We start from the raw sequence: 20,388 nt of genomic DNA, 5'->3' as shown, positions 1-20,388 counted from the left end.
ATGCCTGATTTTAGCTCATACTTTGGATTTACTTTCATTGCCATGTTTTCTCAAGATCTAGAAGGAGACCATCTCATTAAGAATATGTCACAAGAAGCATTTCACTTCTAGCCAAAGTCAGCTTGTACTTTTAATTACAGGTAAACATAATAGCACATGCTTCAAATTAATGGCTTCTCATCTTGAAGGAAACAATTTTCATACGAGTGCCTTTTCTGAAGATAAATTTCACACTTCCAAGAAAACAAATTATTTTTTGATAACACTGACATGCAAATGTAATAGCGATACTGTAATGGAATCACATCTGAGAAAGAAAAGATGACAACCAATAAATCCACAATCATCCAGGGCAAACTGATATATCACAGGGGGAAGGTAGTTTTATTATAAATTTGGACTGGTTTGCTTCTCATGAGCATCACATTCTAGAATGGGCCAAAATTCAGGAGAAACCATGCAATATTTATAAATTGGCAGCACAGATGTTTCAAAAAAAAAAATGTGCTGATTGCACAGAACCTTTTGACTTTTTCTCCTGGACCACAGACCACTTTTATTCCCTGTTTACCTGACGGGTTCCGCAGCCTTGACAGAGTCCCTTGAGCATGGATGGCATCGGCTTGAGTGCTGATGGCTTTCTGTAATACTGGGGATACGCTTTGGCCATGCAGTTACTGATGTCTTTTGAGTCTGTTGCTGCCTGTATCTTGACTCTTTCGCATCCCTGAGATGAACAGTAACTGTGACCATCCCTGTGGCTTTTGGCTTTTAGATACAAAAACAGCAACCTGCACAAGACAGAAACCAGTCCGACGGGTGTTAGATTAACTTTCAAAAACTTACAAAAATTCCTCAAATAAACTCATGGCCAGAAGGGATATTCCTCCAATAAATTAATTTTTTTTTAAAGAAAAATAAACTACAAAACCAATAAAGTTGTTTCCTTTTCCTTTCTACCCTCCTAGGGTTCTAAGTCAAATGCAATACCACTTTAGAAAATATTTTGATAAACTGATTCAGTAGTTATGGGCAGTATCAAAGTCGATTTCTGGTTTGAATTAGTTCAATAGGTAATTTAGGAGGATGGAATTCGGCTTGGCTCAAAAATTCCTTGGAAAACTTTACACTTGTGTTGAGTTTAGGATTTGGTAAATTAGTGTGGTTTATTCTTTTTTTTTCTTTTGGTTTACAAATTGTTTTGGTTTAAGGCACAAAACTAGAATAATTAAAACAGCAACTGTGAGATTTGTTTGGTTAAGGCCAAGATATGGTCTCAAATCAATTCCTGTGCTGTTTACTAAGAGCAGATGGGCCTGGGGTCCTTCTGTCTGTACTTTGGCCAAAATCAAGCGAAATGAACAGTCCTACCCATTCTGAATTCTCCTCCTACTGCCAAGATGAATGGAAAAGCAACTTTCCAGGCAGTAGTCCAATGTCTGTCAGCAAACCTAGGCCTTCTAAACCAAAGGAAGTCAAGATTCTAAAAAGGACTTGATCAAATGCAATTGATTACTGGAGTTCAAGAGTTCACATTTTAACATGAGGTCAATGAACAACACAAAGTTGTGATGAGGTGAAAATCAGCCACTGTTCCAACATCCAGTAATTTTAACATATATATAAGGAATGACAGGGACTTGATTAGGCATGGGACTTTTGATATATAATTTAAATCATCAAAATGAATAGAATTAAAAAAGAAGTTGAACCTCAAAAGCTGAAGGACTCCAGAAATATCCAGAAATATACTTCCCATCTTTTTACATATCAATCATTAATTCGTGATCACCAGACTGTCCTTACAAATTTGGGCGTTCCATTTATTTTTGTGGAAAGTCAACTGAGAATGTGGCAGTTCTATCATCTATAGAATAAAAGCCCAACTAGGTTGTTGAAGTTGAAATCAGAGATAATGATGATAAAAAAAAGATTTAAGCTGATAACACTGGCTGCTGCACCAGCCCTGAAGGGCAAATGAGTTGCATCTTATTCAGAGGCTAACAAGACACTTGACTGAACCCTAACCTCATTCCCCCACAGTCTATCTTGCCACCCTTCTCTCCAGTAGGAAATTTTGTCTTTCCCCAAACATGCCATGCCATGTTCTTCATGCCTCCATGCATTTATCCACACTGTCCTTGGAACACCTTCCTCGTCTCCTCCTAGTCACTCCTCAAGAGTCAGCCCCAGTGTTATCTTCTTGGGTTGTCACTGGCCACCCAAGGCTGAACCTCTGGGTTATCTCAAAAGGCACACTATAGGACTTGCAGCATTTAAACCTTTCGCCCTCTGATTACTTGCTTTACATGCCCACATCCTTCAATGGTCAGTGAATTTGCAGAAGAAATGTGCCTTATTTACATTAGTATCTTTATAGTACCTAGACAATGGCATAGAGTAGAAATGCCAGCTTAAGGGATGGATATTGAAGGAGCATGCTACTTTCTGGAAGAGTACAGGAGAGAGAGCCTACCATAACCCAAAGGCTGAGAGACTGTAACTGGATAAAAGCAGACAAAGCCAACAGGACCCCAGCTGAACAGGATTAGAACTAAAAAGTGGAAAGATGCAGCCTAGAGAAAGTTGAAAGCAAATATGCCATGGTTACACAGTGATTTTTTTAAACCCCAAGGTCAACTTGAGAGATAGTCTTAAAGGAAGAGAAAAATGAGCTTTCACTAAAATATGAACTATATCATATGGAAATAATCATCTTTAGAGTTGTTATGGAAAACATTATTTTAATTTTCAATTGGGCCTACTGGTTCTTTATTGACAAGGATAATTTCTCTTTCTAAATCGCCTTAACAGGTAAACAGCAAACATCTCACTCGATTCCTACTGCCAACTGTAATTACGGGTCATTCTAGTTCTCTTCTAAACCTCTAATGGTGATGAGCAGAGAATTACCCACATCAGCTGCTTTTCTAAGCAGCCGTCACATCACAATCTATTCTTAGTTACACCGAAGAACTAGTAATTTCACCACTAAAGAAAAACAGCAATAATTCTCATTCATTGGTTGCCCCGAATTACCCTGTGCTGGAGTCAAAATAGAATTTCCTCTCAGACTGTTTCCTCTGCAATTCCTCCAGCGAATGCAAGGGCTCATACTCTTCCATTTTGGATAATGAGCCATTATGCCGCTGTAGAAAGCCAAAGGTAACCTGAAAACTTGTGTTTGACGGATAGCAGAGCCCAACTCGAATCCAGTCATTCCTATAAAGGAGAGACAATAAAAACATGAATTCACATTTGAGCCAGTACATTTTGAGTATTACAGCATATGTAAATTTTAGCCATGGTCTTCTCCTCCTTAAATTTCTGCTGTGTATGGCGCCACTAACAATGAAAGTCCTGAATCCTAACACACTAATGAATCATCGACTTTTACATGTTACCCAAATTTCTCTCCTCAATATACGTACAACAATGATATGGCTTATAAAAAATTCTTGGTTTCAACAGGACTTCAGGGAATGTGAATAGAAGCTGGATAAAATGTACTTAGATACTGCAAGCAGATAATAAAATTGAGACAGTTGGGTATGGGTATACTAAAATGGAAGAAACACTAATAGCTTGATAGTGGAAGTGTACACCGGTAAAGTCTTTCCAAAGAATTTTTTTATTCATAAATATATTTTTATCTTTTATAATTACATTAGGATAAATTCTTAGTGGTAAATTTGTTAGAGATAAACGTATATGCATTTTTAAAGTCTTTGATGAATATTACCAAATTGCCATAGTGTTTTTTCTTACCTAATGTCCTAAGATATAAAATTAATACTTTTTGAAAACCATTAAGAATATTTTCCCCTTTTTTATCATTTCTTTTTTTGGCATTCTTTAAGTTGTGGCAAAATATACATGTGGTAACATATAAAATTTACCATTTTAGACCTTTTTTCACTTTACGGTTTAGTGACATTAAGTACATTCACAAGGTTGTACAACCATCACCACTATCCATTTCCAGAACTTTTTAATCATCCAAAACAATTTTAAAACAATATGTAACAATGCCTTAAAATTGTTCACACAGATTTCATCCAGTAATCCCACTAAGAAATTAGAAATACAGACCAAAAATGTATAAGAAAAGATGTTCTATCCAGTATCATTTGTAATACCAAAAGGGGGAGAGGGGCAGGAGAAAAACAATCTAAATGTTCATAGGGGAATGGAGTAGTTAAATAAATTTTGGCATATTTATATGCTCAGAGAACACTTGAGGGTGGAGAGACACGAGAACCCTATAAATGTTTATAATGCCTCAATTTGATTAGAAGAATTATAGGTAATTGCAATTTTTTTAATGTTTTTCTGTATTTCCTTATTTTGTTTAATGAATAAGTACAGCTTTTATAACTTTTAAACTGTTATTTTCAAAAGTGCCACTATGACAAAATCCATGACCTCTCTATTATTATATTAAATTTGGAAAAAAAATTATCCATCTCCTCCTCTTGCCTCTGCCCGTGATGTAACTTTTACAAACTTTTAGATAATTAAACAAGGAAAGTTGGACTGAATTTCAAGCCCATATGGAGTTTTGAAACTTCTGGGCTCATCCTTTTTTTCACTTTAAAATCTTTTTACTTTCTTAGTATGTATTCAAAAGTTATGCCTTGTATGTGCAGAACCCTGCATACCATTTGATTATAATACCTCACCTCAGATTCACAACCTGCCAGATACAACTTTTTGGATTGCGGATCACTCTTCCACATATCTCCTCCACCCTCTCTGACAATCGTTTGTTCCTTCATTGACTTCTAGGCAGCTCACTGATGGGGGTGACAATATCAGATTGGCTTTTAGAACCCGCACCCTGGACACAATGTGGACCAAGGATTGAAGGTGGAGGGAGGTGGGGAGACCGAGTAGGAGGCTGCTGCAGGGATCCAGGCAAGAGAGGATAATGACCTAAACTCAGTCACAAGCAGTGACAGTGGAAAGAAGTGGAGAGATTTGAAAACATTAATTAAGCAGACAGGAACAACAGGGCTTGGCCACTGATAGGATGGAGAAATGAGAGAAAAGAAAGAGGCAAGGATGAGTCCTGAGATTTTTTTGGCTTGGTTGACTCAGTAAGTGAAGGTGCAATTGTCCAGCAAGGGCATAGAGAAGCAGCAGCCAGTGTTACAGGAAAATAGTAATGGTTCAGTTTAGAGCATGTGCCAGAGGCCTACCATCTCAGAATAAGAGCATCTACCATGATGTTCAGCCATCCTTAGAGGGGAATTCCTACATGTTCTATGTCCATCTCTGTTCATTCCAATTGGGTATTTTAAGAGAGTTCTGACGAGTCAACCTTTATGACCAGTCAGGTGAACAAACCAATTTTTCAGGTAGATATCGGAGCAGTTTCATGGAGTCCCATGGGTTAACCATCACACGTCTAGATAGTCCCAGCTCTTGTTTCTAGTCTCATCTTCTGTCACTTCCCCGACCTACGCTCCCATCACACTCAGTCCATCAGTCCCTGAGCAGAACTAGCCCTTTCCCAACTCTGCTGCTTTTGTAACAAAACTGATCACTTGCTATCACTTCTCAGTGCAGCCTGGCCCAACTCCCTTCGGCAGAATAATTGCTCTTATATTTTGTCCTTTAAAAAACAGTACTGGTTTATTTACTTAAATTTTGTTCCACCTGTATACTGTGAGCTCCTGAAGGGCAAGTACTTCTCTCAGTCATCTTTATATCAACTGGCACACAGTAAACGCTTAAATAAATTAATGTAAAAATAGAGCCCTTGATTGAAAGTAATATTATTAGAGCAGACAACTGAGAAATCAAGAAGGGATAGAAAGATGCTTTCACATTCTGGCAGGGATGGCAAATACCTGGCATTATCCATGCCACAGTTCTTCCACTTCTTGCCCATTGCTGACATGATTAATCAGTCATACTACTCTCTTCTGTCAAGTCTAAACTTGGCCTCAAAAATCTTTTTACTTTCTAGGTAACCAAGTGCTCAGCTGGAACACCAGATAAAATTTATTCCCATCCCAGATACGGAGAATTAAAGTATTCAGCAGACGGTATTAAAACCTACTGATAAATGGCTTTCTGCCCACAATTCCTTGACCATAGAGAAAAAGACATGCTTTTAATAGGACAGAATTCAATTTATACAATCTCTTAATTCCATCAATATAACATATATAGCCTCCCCACAGGAGGAACAAAGTACATAAAGTTGGAGTTCTTTACTTGCTACAAAGGAGATAGGTTATTGTTTTTCTCCGCTAAATTACTACTTGCCCAAGTATTTGAAATAACAGTAATAGAAGCATACTTGTTGAAGTTTATGAGGTATAGAAAAGCAGTCTTCGGTGCTGGCCCATTCCAATGGATGGTGTAGCCCTTCTCCAGCATGATCACAGGCTGGTACTGCGGAAAGGCTGCCTTCTGGTTAATTCCCCGGAGCACCATAGGGTAGGCTGGATACTCATCTCGTGTGATGGTCATAGTCAGATTCTGAGTGCTCCATGTCTGCACATAGACCTTCAAAAAATAATTAAGGATTAAAGGGAAGAGAATGAAAATTTAAGTAGCTAAAGAAAACATATCTAGCACAAAGTCAAATGTCTCTACTTTCAAAAGAGAGATTCTGTGATCCGTGCCAGACTAACTGAGTAGTAGCCAACTTCATCCTAAGCTCCACTTACAATGAAGCATGCTTAAACTGAAATAGTAAAAACAGACCATGTGTTCTGCTAGCCAAGATCTTCATCATCTCTTCCACAACAGGCCAGCTTATTTGTTAGAATATAAAACCTTTGTGGTTTACATAGCTTGTCAAAGAAATCCCTCAATCTGAAGTACACACATACAAAAAATTAGTAAATTAATGTGAAAACTGATACCCTCTAGTCAAATCTGAAAGACTTTCCTCTGAAATAAGAGATGGAAATTTAAAATATCTCAGAGCTTTGGCTTTCTATTTTCCATGACCTACATCAGCCCAAGAAGTCATTTTCCACTCATTAAAAAAAAAAGTTATAAAGAGTTCTGCAAAAACTGGAAAAACATATTAAACTGAGGCAAATTTGAAAGCCCTGAATTTATTCCAGTGGCGTTTGAGCCCCAAACTGTGCCCAAACAAAATCTTCCCCAAATGCATCCTCCAAAGAACAAACCTCAGAACAATTTCCTAAAACAAATCAGTATCCTGAACAGAATTCCCCAGAAGTATTAAAACATTTGCAGAATGTTGCATTTAATCCACGCTACTTCTCTCTGTTTTCTCTTTCTCTGATTTCTGCAGTTTTATCCATATTGATTCCTCAATTATAAATTCTTTGAGCCAGAAAGTCTTAACTCTCATTCATGTTTGACTATAGTACTCTTCTCTACTGACACCACTTAAAGATTAAAATAGAGATAGGAAATATATATTTTGAGACTACATTTAAATATATATGTTTAATATATTATATATATTTATTCTGTATTTAAATGTTTATATTTGATCTATATTTCATTATATAATAGGTTAAAATATAATAGAATACACCCCCGCCAAACACACACATATATATATCCTGCCTTCTTCCAAATCCAAGAAGGATTTGAGGTGGCACATTCTCCTTATGTTACCACCTTTCTTCCCGAGCACCTTTACCCTTGGGTCAGCAAAGAGCAGACATCCCATTAAAATATATTTACAAATAGCTAAAGCATGATTATTCTATCTTGAGATCCAGTTGCTTCTATCTTTTGCTAAAAAAATACAGTATTATACATCATCCAAGAAATAACAAATGGCTACATATCTGGGTTCCCAGCCCATATTCCAAATTCTCAGGAGAAAATTTCTGTCCTACCATTCCCAGAGCCCCCTGGGCAGTATTAGACACTTTTTTCTTTCTTTATCTTCAAATAAAAATAGAATTACTACCTTGCTTTTTAAGATAGAAGTTATCAGGTTCACATTCTCAAATAGAAGAAAATCCAAAGACTATATAGAGACATTTATAATAAAATATAAAGTTTTCATGAGTGAGCACATACCACTTTAAGACAGACAAATACATGTACCTTTGAATACACATGGCTACCAATTTAACTAAAACTGTAGCTACTAAACAATTAAAAGCTTTTTATCTTTGTTTTATTTTAATTCTAGAATTTCTATATCTTCTTAGGCATTAATGAGTCAACTTAATTTTAGAGGGCAATTCTGGTTAAGAATAAAATGAATGGAAGAAGAAATCACATTTTCAACCACATTCTTTTCTTCTTTATTTTACTATAATTATTTCTCCATCCTTTCCTTGTCCTTCCCAGAACTTAGGCAAGTATGACTCCTCTCGCTCCCATGGGGATGAGAAATCCCACAACAAAGAAGCTAATACTCCATTAAAATAAACCAGAAAAAGCTCTCTAATCTTTACCCCTCTTAAGCCCTTTGTCTTGTCTATAAATGAGAATCTTTTTAAAGTTGTTTTTTTTTTTAATTTAAGAATCATAGCATTCTTTAACAGTCATGATTCAAAGTCTGAAGAGTAATAAAGAATTCTGCTCCAAGAAGCTCCCACTATAGAAAGCTTAGATGGTTGAAACCACATACAACTCAGGGGGCTCAAGAAGTTGAAAAGCAGGAGCCACAAACACACCCTTGATGGGCAAAGTAGCCAGAGCTCAGTGGAGGGGCTCCATCACAGAACTGGTCCTTCCCCAGGAAGAACCCACCCTGCAAATAAGAGCACTCAGCAGCACATTAACAAGGGAGGCTTCTTTCCTGCCTTTCAGGCTATCAGAGCCCAGTCTGCCTTGGAAGATACTTTGCTCTTCCTCTAATTCTCCTCTCCATGCTCCAATTATCGTTTTCCTCTATTATCTCTCTTAACATCTATTATTAAATACGACCATGTAATTGTCTAAAATATGGAAATAAAATTCTGCTCTCTTCAAAATTCTGGGCAACTGGTACCTCCATTCTGCAATCTTTCATCCATCAAATACCACTATTAAAATCATCTTTGCAACTTAGAGCCCTGCTCTTCAAATAATACTAATTGCAGCAAGCACTTCACTATGTGCTAGGCCACGGGTGAAATGCTTTACCAATACTCGTGCATTCTATCCTCACAACAGCCATATACGAGAGGATCTAATATTATCCTCACTGAGCAGAGGCACAGAGCAATTAATTAACTTACCCATCTCATATTTAAGGAAATAACAAAGCCAGAATTCAAACCCATGCAATCTGGTTCCGGCATCTGTGCTCTTAACATATTACCTCCCTAATTATTCCATCCTCTTATACTGGGCATCCAGTTAATAAATGCACACTAGCTTAATGTTTTCAAAGAAGTGTTTCCCAATCTATATCATCCCCTTCATATTTTCATAGACATTATATCATAATATAATTTGCAGAATTTCCTTGGTTTCCTTCCTTGTCCACTCATTCCAATTCCTAGCTCTGTTTCTGAGAACATCTCACTTTCCCTGTGATCTACTGATATTCTGCCTCACAAGTCAGAGTCCCTAATTTAGAGATAAATTAGAGATAATAACCCTGAAAGCGAAGAGTGAAACGCCCTCGCAGGGGACACAGCTGTAGCACAGCAAAAAAACCTGGCCTAGGAATTCAGGAAATATGGGTTCTCACCCCAACTACATCCCAACCATATTTAACCAAGGGCAAGTTATCTTACTTCTCTTGGGCTCACTTTTTCACTTTTAAATTGGTTTGGAGTGGGGGAACTTTAAATAAAATTCTGTGAGTCTACGATTCCTAATGAATTTTTTTCTTTTCTTTTCCCCTAAAAAAAAAACAAAAAAACCCATGCTTTGGAAAGTATCAATCATCCCAAAGAGCTGAAGAGTACTCCTCACAGAAGCAGTGTTGTCAGGAGCTGGTAAGGAATCAGGCATCACAATGCGTTCTGGCCTACCTGGGCATAGTTCCCACTGCACACCACTGCATTCCATTTGGTAACATTTACACAGCTTGGATGGCGGATCAGGTAGTTGTCAATTCTTCCCACGTAAGCATCCTTGTATCCTGTCACAGAGCCATCAATGTCATGGAATATGGAGTTCTTATCACCATCTAGCTCACAGTCTTCAAACCAGGGACCAGGCTTTCCAAAGAAGACATTGAGAGACACCTGAAAGCAATGAAAACCAAGGATATCATAAAATGAGGGCTCCTGCCATGTTAGCCAGCATTCCCTGCAAGGACCCAACTTCATATCCATTACAATTACTTTAAGGTTAAAGCAGTTCTGAGTCACAGCATAATTGTCAACCAACATTTTTGATTAATTATGACATGCACGGGGAAAAAAATTTCCCAAAGCCTTGTAGAGTTCAAGCAGCAAGCGTTCAACTTCATCTTTGGTGTTTTCCCTTATTTCAACTTAAAAACTATTACCTGTTCCCCAGATAAAACTAATCCATGGTAAGAGAAACTAGAATAGTTGTGGGAAGGGGAACTATGCAGTCATATGTATTTGTTAAAACTTATGAACTTTATACTTAAGATCTCTGCGTTTCCCTGTAAGCAAACCATACCTCAATTAAATAAAAATCTATTATAAGTTCTATCTCCTGAGCTAATCATTTTATTTCACTCCAAATGCTTTAGTTAGCTTGTTAATGACTCCTCCCACCAAAAAATAAGTACAGTTCCAAACTAAAACATAATCTAAGTGTTGCCTTGGTATGGTTGCATGACCACTGGACTCACTACAACTTGTTGAAAAGTGTGTGTTACCTTCTCTCTCCTCAACATAGACCAAGTCCAGCTCAGTAATTTTCATGTTGGGTAATGTTAATTCAATGCCCTTATCGAACACATAGTACACAGCTGCAAAGCAGGCTGCAGGTTACATGCTTTATAATCTTTAGCTGCTTCTTATTAGTGGTAAGTTACTAATGTTATTCAAGCCATGCAGATACACCTCTACAATGCTTTTATCGGGAAGTTTTAAAATCAGCTGAACATCTAAATGATAAGCGGCTCAATGGAAAATCAGTGATGTGTGGGACAAGTGGCTCTAAATTCTTAGTTCTAGGCTCTTTTCTCTTTTTCCTTATACCTCCTATGGTTAATCTAAAAGAAGTCTAGGGCATATTGTCCACCTCTTTAGGAATAACAAATATGACAGACCATTCCCTTTATGAATGGTTTCAGAGCATTGCCACCTTAGAGAATTCCAGGCTGATGAAACACTAAACTTAAACAGCATGGATTCTCTTAGGCTGTTAGAACTCTAGAACTCTGCAACAAACGAAACATCTAAAAACTGTTTTTTCAGTATGACCATGTCAGTGATCACCAAACTCTGTGCATGGGGAGAGCCATGTGGGCAGTAAGCGAACATCTAACCTCTACACTGGAGAGGTAATCCAAGACCCACCCTATTTATTTACATGGGACCCTATCCACAGTGTAGCTCTTCCTCTTCCCCTGGAGTTATGTGGCCTAGAAGAGAACCAGTCAACCAAGCTGACAACCCAGTTTGCACATGTGCCTCTGTTCCACGCCTCAGCTATTCACGAAAACCAGATAGAGACTTTGGTAAACTATCTTAAGTTCTCTTTAAACTGGGCAACCACAGAGTTTGCCTGTGGACGTGAATGAGAGAACTATGAGCCACTTTCCAATTGTGGCTGCCTGTGGGAGCAGAAAGCAATACAGTCTGAGACTCAATCTCTACACCACTGTCATCTTAGAAGTGGAAAGATGGGGAGAGGCCGGGAGTATATAATCAGATTGTCCTGTGTATTAATGGTTAAGAGGGTACTGACGAAACTACTAAGAAAACTATTTCTGTGGCCTGCGGCATTGTAAACAATTATTTCTAAGTCTTCTTTGCAATATTCATAAAAACCTTCCAATAGTTCATATAAGAAATAACCTAATTTGTTTCATATCACCCCACTATTCCTCTTCTTTCCCAATCTTTTATCCTCTAGTTCCCCAGAAGAATAGATCCCAGAAAAGTAAAATACCAGGTAAAACCCAAATCTCTTCACGGATTATTATACTGAATTTCACCAAATTATATGTCCTCTTGTTCCTATGAAATTCTACAGTTCCCATCCCCGTGTCATCACTTTAAGTCATTTTCCCTTTGAAGATATAACCAGAATATCAGAAATACCCCAGGTCACATGGCACTTCTGTTCTCACCTTGAACTCAGCAGGACAGAGTACATGGAATTAGGAGTTGCTCTTGCATAGATTTCTCCTCCCAATCGTAAAAACTCAGTACGAACCCTTCGTTTGTGTTTTCGTCTTTGGAAATGTGCCATCCCTCCTCTTCCCACCATACTCACTGTGTAGGAACCATAAGAACATACTTACATGTGGGCCAAACTTCACAAGGGAGATGTTATTCCTGGGGGTTATCTGCCAAGAATTCTTCATGAGGAAGCCAATAGCACTGGTATGCCTATCTGGAGTTGGCACATATTGTTTGAAAGTGCACCTGGTGACATGAATGGGCCCATCATAGATCTGAAAGCCTCTAATTGGAAATGTCCTGTTGAAATACAAGATTTTGTTTAATGCATATGGGCCCGTCCCTTTAACAGCACTTCACTTGTGTACTTGTTTTATAAATACTGTTGAATATCCCATATACACTAAGCACAATTCTAGGATACAGTGGTAACCAAGCAAGATCTCCAATCAAATGAAACCTACATTGCAGTGAGAAAGGCAAACAGAAAAACAATGGACAATTTCAGATAATAAGTGCTTAAAGAAAGTAAAGACATAGTAATACAATAGACTGGGTAGAAGAGAGATGCTATTTTGGATAGAATGGAGGCTTGTCTGAAAAGGTGACTTGGCTTCCTTGAATCAACTCAGTTAAGATCTTTTCTTTGATAACTCATATACTTTAGCTTTAGTTCCAAAATCTCTAGCATGAGAACAAAAGACAAATCTGTGCTTAAACAGAGAGAACCTCCTTTCAGGCCACTAAATGATAGTAATAAGGAGAAATGATATGCTTAAAAGTACAAAAGTGTAAGTCTGCAAGGCTTACTATGTCAAAGGGGATGGCTAGATTGAGAAATTCGTTTTATTCATTTTACTCCTTTCTGTTCCAACACAAACTCCTTAACCTACTAATCATATATTATTAACCATAATTAATGTACAAAACCCATAATATTCTGGATCCCTTAGGTTTTTCCCCTATTACGTTCTTAATGGCATTGCAGAAGACCTCTATAGCAACTAATTAGTTTACAACTTGGTGGTGTTTTACAATAAAAACATAGATGCTAGCAAGCAAATCAAATAGCCTAGTTAAAAATCTATGCCTCTTGATGTGTTTCCAAGGATACATCACAAAACGGTCCTCTGCCATAGAAAAGGTTGTAAAGATACAGTAAAATAAAAACTGGATCCATTGACCAACTAGGAATCTTCATTTCGAAAATTCCTCCTTAGCAAAGAAGCAATAGCATTTCGAAATAAAACTAAAGGCCAGTGTAAAATAAAAATAATGGAATTGAATTGGCCACCATTTTTACTGCAGCCCATACCCAACTAATACAGCTTTTTTCTTTAATTTACATATTAGAAGAGGCAGCTTTAGCCTAATTGTAAAGAGCAGAGCACTGAAGCCAAACTAACAGTGTTCGAGTCCCACCTTAGCTATTTTTCGTAAGTTACTCACTTATAAAGCAGGATGATGACAGCACCTACCTCACTGGGCTTTGCAAGGATTAACTGAATAATAAAGTATTTTAGAACAGGGCCTGATACATCATAAGCATTTAATAAATGTTAGCCATTAAAAATCCATGAGGGCTTCCCTGGTGGCACAGTGGTTGGAAATCTGCCTGCCAATGCAGGGGACACGCGTTCGAGCCCTGGTCTGGGAGGATCCCATATGCCGCGGAGCAACTGGGCCCGTGAGCCACAATTACTGAGCCTGCGCGTCTGGAGCCTGTGCTCCGCAACAAGAGAGGCCGCGATAGTGAGAGGCCCGCGCACCGCGATGAAGAGTGGCCCCCGCTTGCCACGGCTAGAGAAAGCCTCGCACAGAAAGGAAGACCCAACACAGCCAAAAATAAACAAATAAATAAATAAATAAAATAAAAATATTAAAAAAAAAAAAATCCATGAAGTTCCTTTCCTAGTGGCTTCCACGGTCTAACAGGAGTTCTACACATCGCGTAGCATATAGTAAAGACGTTCAATTTTTCCCAACAACAAACACAGGCAAGAAGAGCCAAGCATAGGCTGCCCTTTGCCAGAAGCTAGTTAAGCCCTTCGGCCAACACTCATTTCCTGTCCCCCAAAGCCAACTATCTGTTTGCCCCATCCCCCTGACCTGTCCTAGCCCAATATCCAGACACAGTGTATAGCTTTCAGGGAATTGATGTTTGATGAATTCTGACATTAGCTCCAATGTAAGTCCTTTAGAACACTAGTTTTTCTCTACCTGGTTTCTTACGAGTAAAATGACAACTCCAAACTGTGTCTCAGAACTGAGGTACAGATTAATTACATAATAGTTCCCTAAAAGTTCTGAAGAATCTTTCTAGTACTAAGTACTATTTTAATGACTATGATTATTTTGGCAGAAAACATGCCCAAAGTCTACCCCCATACCCTTTCAACATCTGAAACATTGTTAATTATACAGCTGTGGTTAGGTTTTGAGTCAGCTTTGGCATCTATCACCTCATTTTCTAGGACTCTTTTCAATAAGTAATTTCCTTTTTCCAGTGGCTATTTCTGAAAACTAACATCACATATTGAGGGAAAACTGACTCAATGCCTGTAGTTTATGGTTTGGCAATTTTCTCAAGAAAGAAAAAAAAAAAAAGATTACCAGCTTATATAAGGCCTTATACAGGAAGGATAAATAAGATAGGTTCCTTCATCATAAAACTGATAATGAAATCTATAAAGTGTTTAATAGTTAATGCTCCAGAATTCCAGAGGATAATACACACAATAGTAATAGCAATAATAACAATAAGAATAATAGTTTTAATAATAATAAGATAAGGTGGGAAAAGTGTCACAGTGAGAACCAATCGATACAGGATTATTACAGAAACTTTTGTAAGGGTTAGGTTTTCATTTATTGTTTAAATTTAACAATCCTCTGATAAAGCAATGCTTACCTGTTCCTGGGTAACGTCCGAGGCTTCTGGTCTATTCCTCCAGTGCCTACATACTTGTTCTGACCACCCTGAAATCCGTAATTCCTGCTCTCCCCAACAAAGAGAGATTCAGATACCTCTTGGCTGGAACCTTCATCACTTGGGAAGCTTCCGTCACTGTTAAAATGAGAATAATCATTAACCACACATCTCTAGGAAATTTAAATTGACCCTCAAATGAAGGCAAGCTATAACTTTAAAAACCTAAAAATTTTCAAAGTAGCCAGTAGCTTTTTCTGATACATATTAGTGAGTCATCAAAAGGTGCCTCAAAATTGAACATACCTCTTATAAATTAATATGTGCTTGGCAAATTAGATTTAAACAAATGAGATTTAATTTAGCAGCAACAACTAATTATTTCAGTCCCAAGCAACAATACTGCAAATGAGGAGAATAAAACGTGCCCTGGACAATAATTAGTGGACAAGCATGTTTAAGACGGCAATGAGAATAACTGCTATCTGGAGAAAAATATATAACATAAAAAGTTTAGTTCTTAAAGACCATTGTGAAATTAGACCAACTTCTAAGAAAGAAAATATTTAATCTGCTCCCAACTTTTACTCCCTTCCTCTTTATTCCCCTACTTTTTAAGATCTTTAATCTAAAGCTCAAGTGTTTTCTTTTAAGCAAAAAATATGGTGGGCCTACCCTTCTGTGTCATTGCAGCTAGATTCATCTCCTACTTTGGTATAAGTTCAATTAATCAATAAAAGTGTATTTTTGGCCCTCAAGTGGCATCAGGAAGTGAATGCTAATTTTTTTAATGTTAATAAATGATATAACATTCCTGTGTTATCAAAAAATATATATCAAGGTTATTTTACCTTACAGCTTTAAAATAATCAGATAAGTATTTTTAAAAGTAATTACAAACCTGGCAAAGGTCAGTCCTATTCCATTATCTGCAAATCTATAAGAAAAAAGAGAATGAGGGAACATTTTAATTTATCACATCATATAAGAAGAGGTAATTCTCTCAAAATATTTAATTGTCATAAAATCCAGGAAGTTCCAGTAATGTTTACTGTCCAAGACCACACAAAAATTTCACTTTCCAATAATGAAAAGCATAGGCTCCACAGTGAAGGCACCTGGTTCCAATCTCAGCTTTGCCAATTACTAGCCGTGTGGCAAGTTATTCAACCTGTTTGTCCCTCAGTTTTCTCACCTAAAGGTTGAAATAATAATATAAGCTTCCTCATAGGATACTTGAAAGCATTCAAATGCTAATTAGTGTCAACTATTTAGAACAGTGTCTGGCACAGAGTAAGCAGCAGGTAAGTGTTAGCTATAATTATAATTTTTATCATTATACTTGGCCCCCATATCTGTGGGTTCTGCACCCACAGATTCAACCAACTGTGGATCAGAAATATTAAAAAAAAAAATTCTGGAAAATTCCAAAAAGCAAAACTTAAATTTGTCCAGTGCTGGCAACTATTTACATAGCATTTACATTGCATTTACAACTATTTAGATAGCATTTACATTGTCTTGGATATAATAAGTTATAGAGATTATTTAAAGTATACAGGAGGATGTGTGTAGGTTATATGCAAATACTATGCCATTTTACATAAGGAACTTGAGCATCAGGATTTTGGTACCCATGGGGAGTCCTGGAACCAATCCCCCACGGATACCAAGGAACGACTAATTTTTAACAATTAGATCACGGTATTCTCTTCAAAACTTTTCAACATTAATACCCAAGCTATTTCTACAGATTTTATACAATATCCATTTTTTTTGCATGATAAAAGTCAGAGATGATGGTAAAATGCCAAGCAGCTAATGTCAGTACCAGCCAGAAAAAAACATTTTTCTAGACTCCTGAACACCAAATCTTACCTCAACATACATCAGACTTCTCCTAAAATTATACAAATGGAAAAGAAGTGAGATGCTTACTGCCTCAAGTCATGTTAAGACATAAGTCAACAGACTTATTAAGGGAAAATTCAAAACTTTTGTTTTGAATGGCAGTGGAAGAGCATCAGGAAACTGAGTTTCCAAAGGAAGGAAAAAAATGCAGGTAGTTTCAAAATCTTTATTTAGCTCTCTGACATAGACCATGTTTGTTACATAAAGTTAAAAGTCCCAGTTTCTGTTTAATCTCATCAAAAAGCTCTCATGTCACCAGACAAGTTCAGTTCCAATAAAAGCAGCAGAATGAGACGATTCCAAACATTTGCAGTCAGTTAATGCTAGCATATTTCCTCAGAGCTTGTTCTATTAGTAATGATACTATGATTCCAGAAACCACCACTGTACTTTCAGTCTACTGGGTTTTTAAAAATAGCCTTAAAAAATAAATACATCAGTGTCATCAGATAATAATTTCATAGAGAATACCCACGCTGAATTCTGAACGACAATGTCTCCCCCTCTGACCCAAGCTCCGTTATCATTATTTTTAAAAGCAATGAGCCTGTCAATTAAAGCAGCAACACGTGGCTTTTCAGGGTCTGCATCCTGATGAGGCCGAAACCTTGGGGTTAGGAGAAAAAAAAAAAAAAAAAGGACTTTTAAAAAGAGTAACGAAAAGGCAATGTAAATAAGCTGTTTACGATTATAAGCTTAAGTGTCAAAAAGCAGAATTTAACTTTGAACAAAACAAAACTAAAAAAAAAACTTCTTAAGACACAACTTAATTATTTGCATTTCAAATATTGAAAAAAAATACAAATTTGCAGACAACTGCTTTCATATTTCATAGTTTATTTTTAATCAATTTATATTATAAAAGGGACATTATAGAACACTCTAAGCACTGAAACCATTTCAAAGATAAACAAAAAAACCTCAGACCACGAAATATAGTATGTTTTCACAAATTCTCAAGCTACATGATATTAATATAAACTTACTGAGTAAATTAATCATATATTTCAACATACATATATGTGAACCAGAGCATTATTTGAGTTGTGTGCTGGTGAAATGTTTTAGATAGAGAGAAAACTGGATTCAATATCTTTAAAAAGCCTAAATTTAAAATAGATTATATTTATGGAATATTACTCAGCCATAAAAAAGAATGAAATTCTGCCATTTGCAACGTGGATGGACCTAAAGGGTATTCTACTTAGTGAAATAAGTCAGACAGAGAAAGACAAATACTCTACATTATCACGTATAAGTGTAACCTAAAAAATAAAACAAACAAATGAATATAACAAAACAGAAACAGACTCACAGACACAGAGAACAAACTAGTAGTTACCAGTGAGGAGAGAGTAGATGCGGGGGCAACATAAGGGTATGGGATTAAGACATACAAACTACTATGTATGAAATAAATAAGCAACAAGGATATATTGTATAGCACAGGGAAATCTAGCCATTCTTTTATAGTAACTTTAAACGGAGTATAATCTATAAAAATATTGAATCACTATGTTGTATACCTGAAACTAATATTGTAAATCTACTATAATAAAAAATATAAAGAAAAAAAGTATCAGCACTTAAAAAAAGATTGTATTTCATTGACTTATTAATTATAAAGACTGAATGTTACTTCTTCTTTCTCGTCCTTGTAAAACATTTACAAGGACCTTAATGAAAACGCAAAAAAAATTGGTATCAAAAACTGTTAACCAGGGAGATTGGTTCAAGATGGCGGAGTAGAAGGACATGCGCTCACTCCCTCCTGCGAGAGCAACGGAATCACAACTAACTGCTGAACAATCAATGACAGGAAGACAATGGAACTCACCAAAAAAGATACCCCACATCCAAAGACAAACAAGAGGCCACAATGAGACGGTAGGAGGGGCTCAATCACAAAAAAATCAAATCCTATAACTGCTGGGTGGGTGACTCAAAAACTGGAGTACACTTATACCATAGAAGATCACCCACTGGAGTGAAGGTTCTGAGCCCCACGTCATGCTTCCCAACCTGGGGGGCTGGCAACGGGAGGAGGAAATCCTTGAGAATCAGACTTTGAAGGCTAGCGGGATTTGATTGCAGGACTTCGACAGGACTGGGGGAAACAGAAACTGCACTCTTGGCAGGCACACACAAAGCAGTGTGCGCATCGGGACCCAGTGGAAGGAGCATTGACCCCATAGGAGACTGAACCAGACCTACCTGCTAGGATTGGAGGGTCACCTGCAGAGGCGGGAGATGGCTCTGTCTCACCATGAGGACAAGGACACTGGCAGCAAAAGTTCTGGGAAGTACTTCTTGGCATAAGCTCTCTCAGAGTCTGCCATTAGCCCCACCAAAGGCCAGGTAGGCTTCAGTGTTGGGTCGCCTTGGGCCGCCTCAGGCCAAACAACAAACAGGGAGGGAACCCAGCTCCAACCATCAGCAGACAAGCAGATTAAAGTTTTACTGAGCTCTGCCCACCAGAGCAATACCCAGCTCTACCCACCACCAGTCCCTAGCATCAGGAAACTTGCACAAGCCTCTTAGATAGCCTCATCCACCAGAGGGCAGATAGCAGAAGCAACAAGAACTACAATTCTGCAGCCTGTGGAAGGAAAACCACATTCACAGAAAGACAGACAAAGTGAAAAAGCAGAGGACTGTGTACCAGATGAAAGAACAAGATAAAACCCCAGAAAACAACTAAATGAAGTGGAGATAGGCAACCTTCCAGAAAAAGAATTCAGAATAATGATAGTGAAGATGATCCAGGAACTTGGAAAAAGAATGGAGGCAAAGATCGAGAAGATGCAAGAAATGTTTAACAAAGACCTAGAAGAATTAAAGAACAAACACCTAGAAGAATTAAAGAACAAACAAACAGAGATGAACAATATTATAACTGAAATGAAAAATACACTAGAAGGAATCAATAGCAGAATAACTGAGGCAGAAGAACGCATAAGTGACCCGGAAGACAGAAAGGTGGAATTCACTGCCACGGAACAGAATAAAGAAAAAAGAATGAAAAGAAATGAAGACAGTCTAAGAGACCTCTGGGAAAACATTAAACGCAACAACATTCACATAATACGGGTCCCAAAAGGAGAAGACAGAGAGAAAGGACGCAAGAAAATATTTGACGAGATTATAGTCAAAAACTTCCCTAACATGGGAAAGGAAATAGCTACCCAAGTCCAGGAAGCGCAGAGAACCCCAGGCAGGATAAACCCAAGGAGAAACACACTGAGACACATAGTAATCAAATTCACAAAAAATAAAGACAAAGAAAAATTACTGAAAGCAACGAGGGAAAAACAACAAATAACATAC

The 20,388-nt window shown here is 37.4% G+C and overlaps 1 protein-coding gene across 3 annotated transcripts in view; it reads right to left on the bottom strand.

The window, feature by feature from the left end:
• CEMIP2 (cell migration inducing hyaluronidase 2) overlaps nt 1-20,388 on the bottom strand; it is a 77,556-nt gene that overhangs the window by 9,212 nt on the left and 47,956 nt on the right. For all 3 annotated transcript variants that reach the window (XM_061200345.1, XM_061200343.1, XM_061200344.1), the window contains exons 13-20: nt 17,537-17,668; nt 16,052-16,087; nt 15,133-15,288; nt 12,344-12,521; nt 9,924-10,139; nt 6,311-6,519; nt 3,040-3,222; nt 572-791 (exon numbers count right to left, since the gene is read on the bottom strand). In XM_061200345.1, coding sequence (XP_061056328.1) covers nt 572-791; nt 3,040-3,222; nt 6,311-6,519; nt 9,924-10,139; nt 12,344-12,521; nt 15,133-15,288; nt 16,052-16,087; nt 17,537-17,668 — 1,330 coding nt within the window. The remainder of the gene's footprint in view (nt 1-571; nt 792-3,039; nt 3,223-6,310; nt 6,520-9,923; nt 10,140-12,343; nt 12,522-15,132; nt 15,289-16,051; nt 16,088-17,536; nt 17,669-20,388) is intronic.

This window comes from Eubalaena glacialis, chromosome 9 (assembly GCF_028564815.1).
Source record: "Eubalaena glacialis isolate mEubGla1 chromosome 9, mEubGla1.1.hap2.+ XY, whole genome shotgun sequence".
NCBI classification, from domain to species: domain Eukaryota; kingdom Metazoa; phylum Chordata; class Mammalia; order Artiodactyla; family Balaenidae; genus Eubalaena; species Eubalaena glacialis.
Note: the sequence above shows the minus strand (reverse complement) of the source record. Positions and strands in the feature narration are given on the sequence as shown.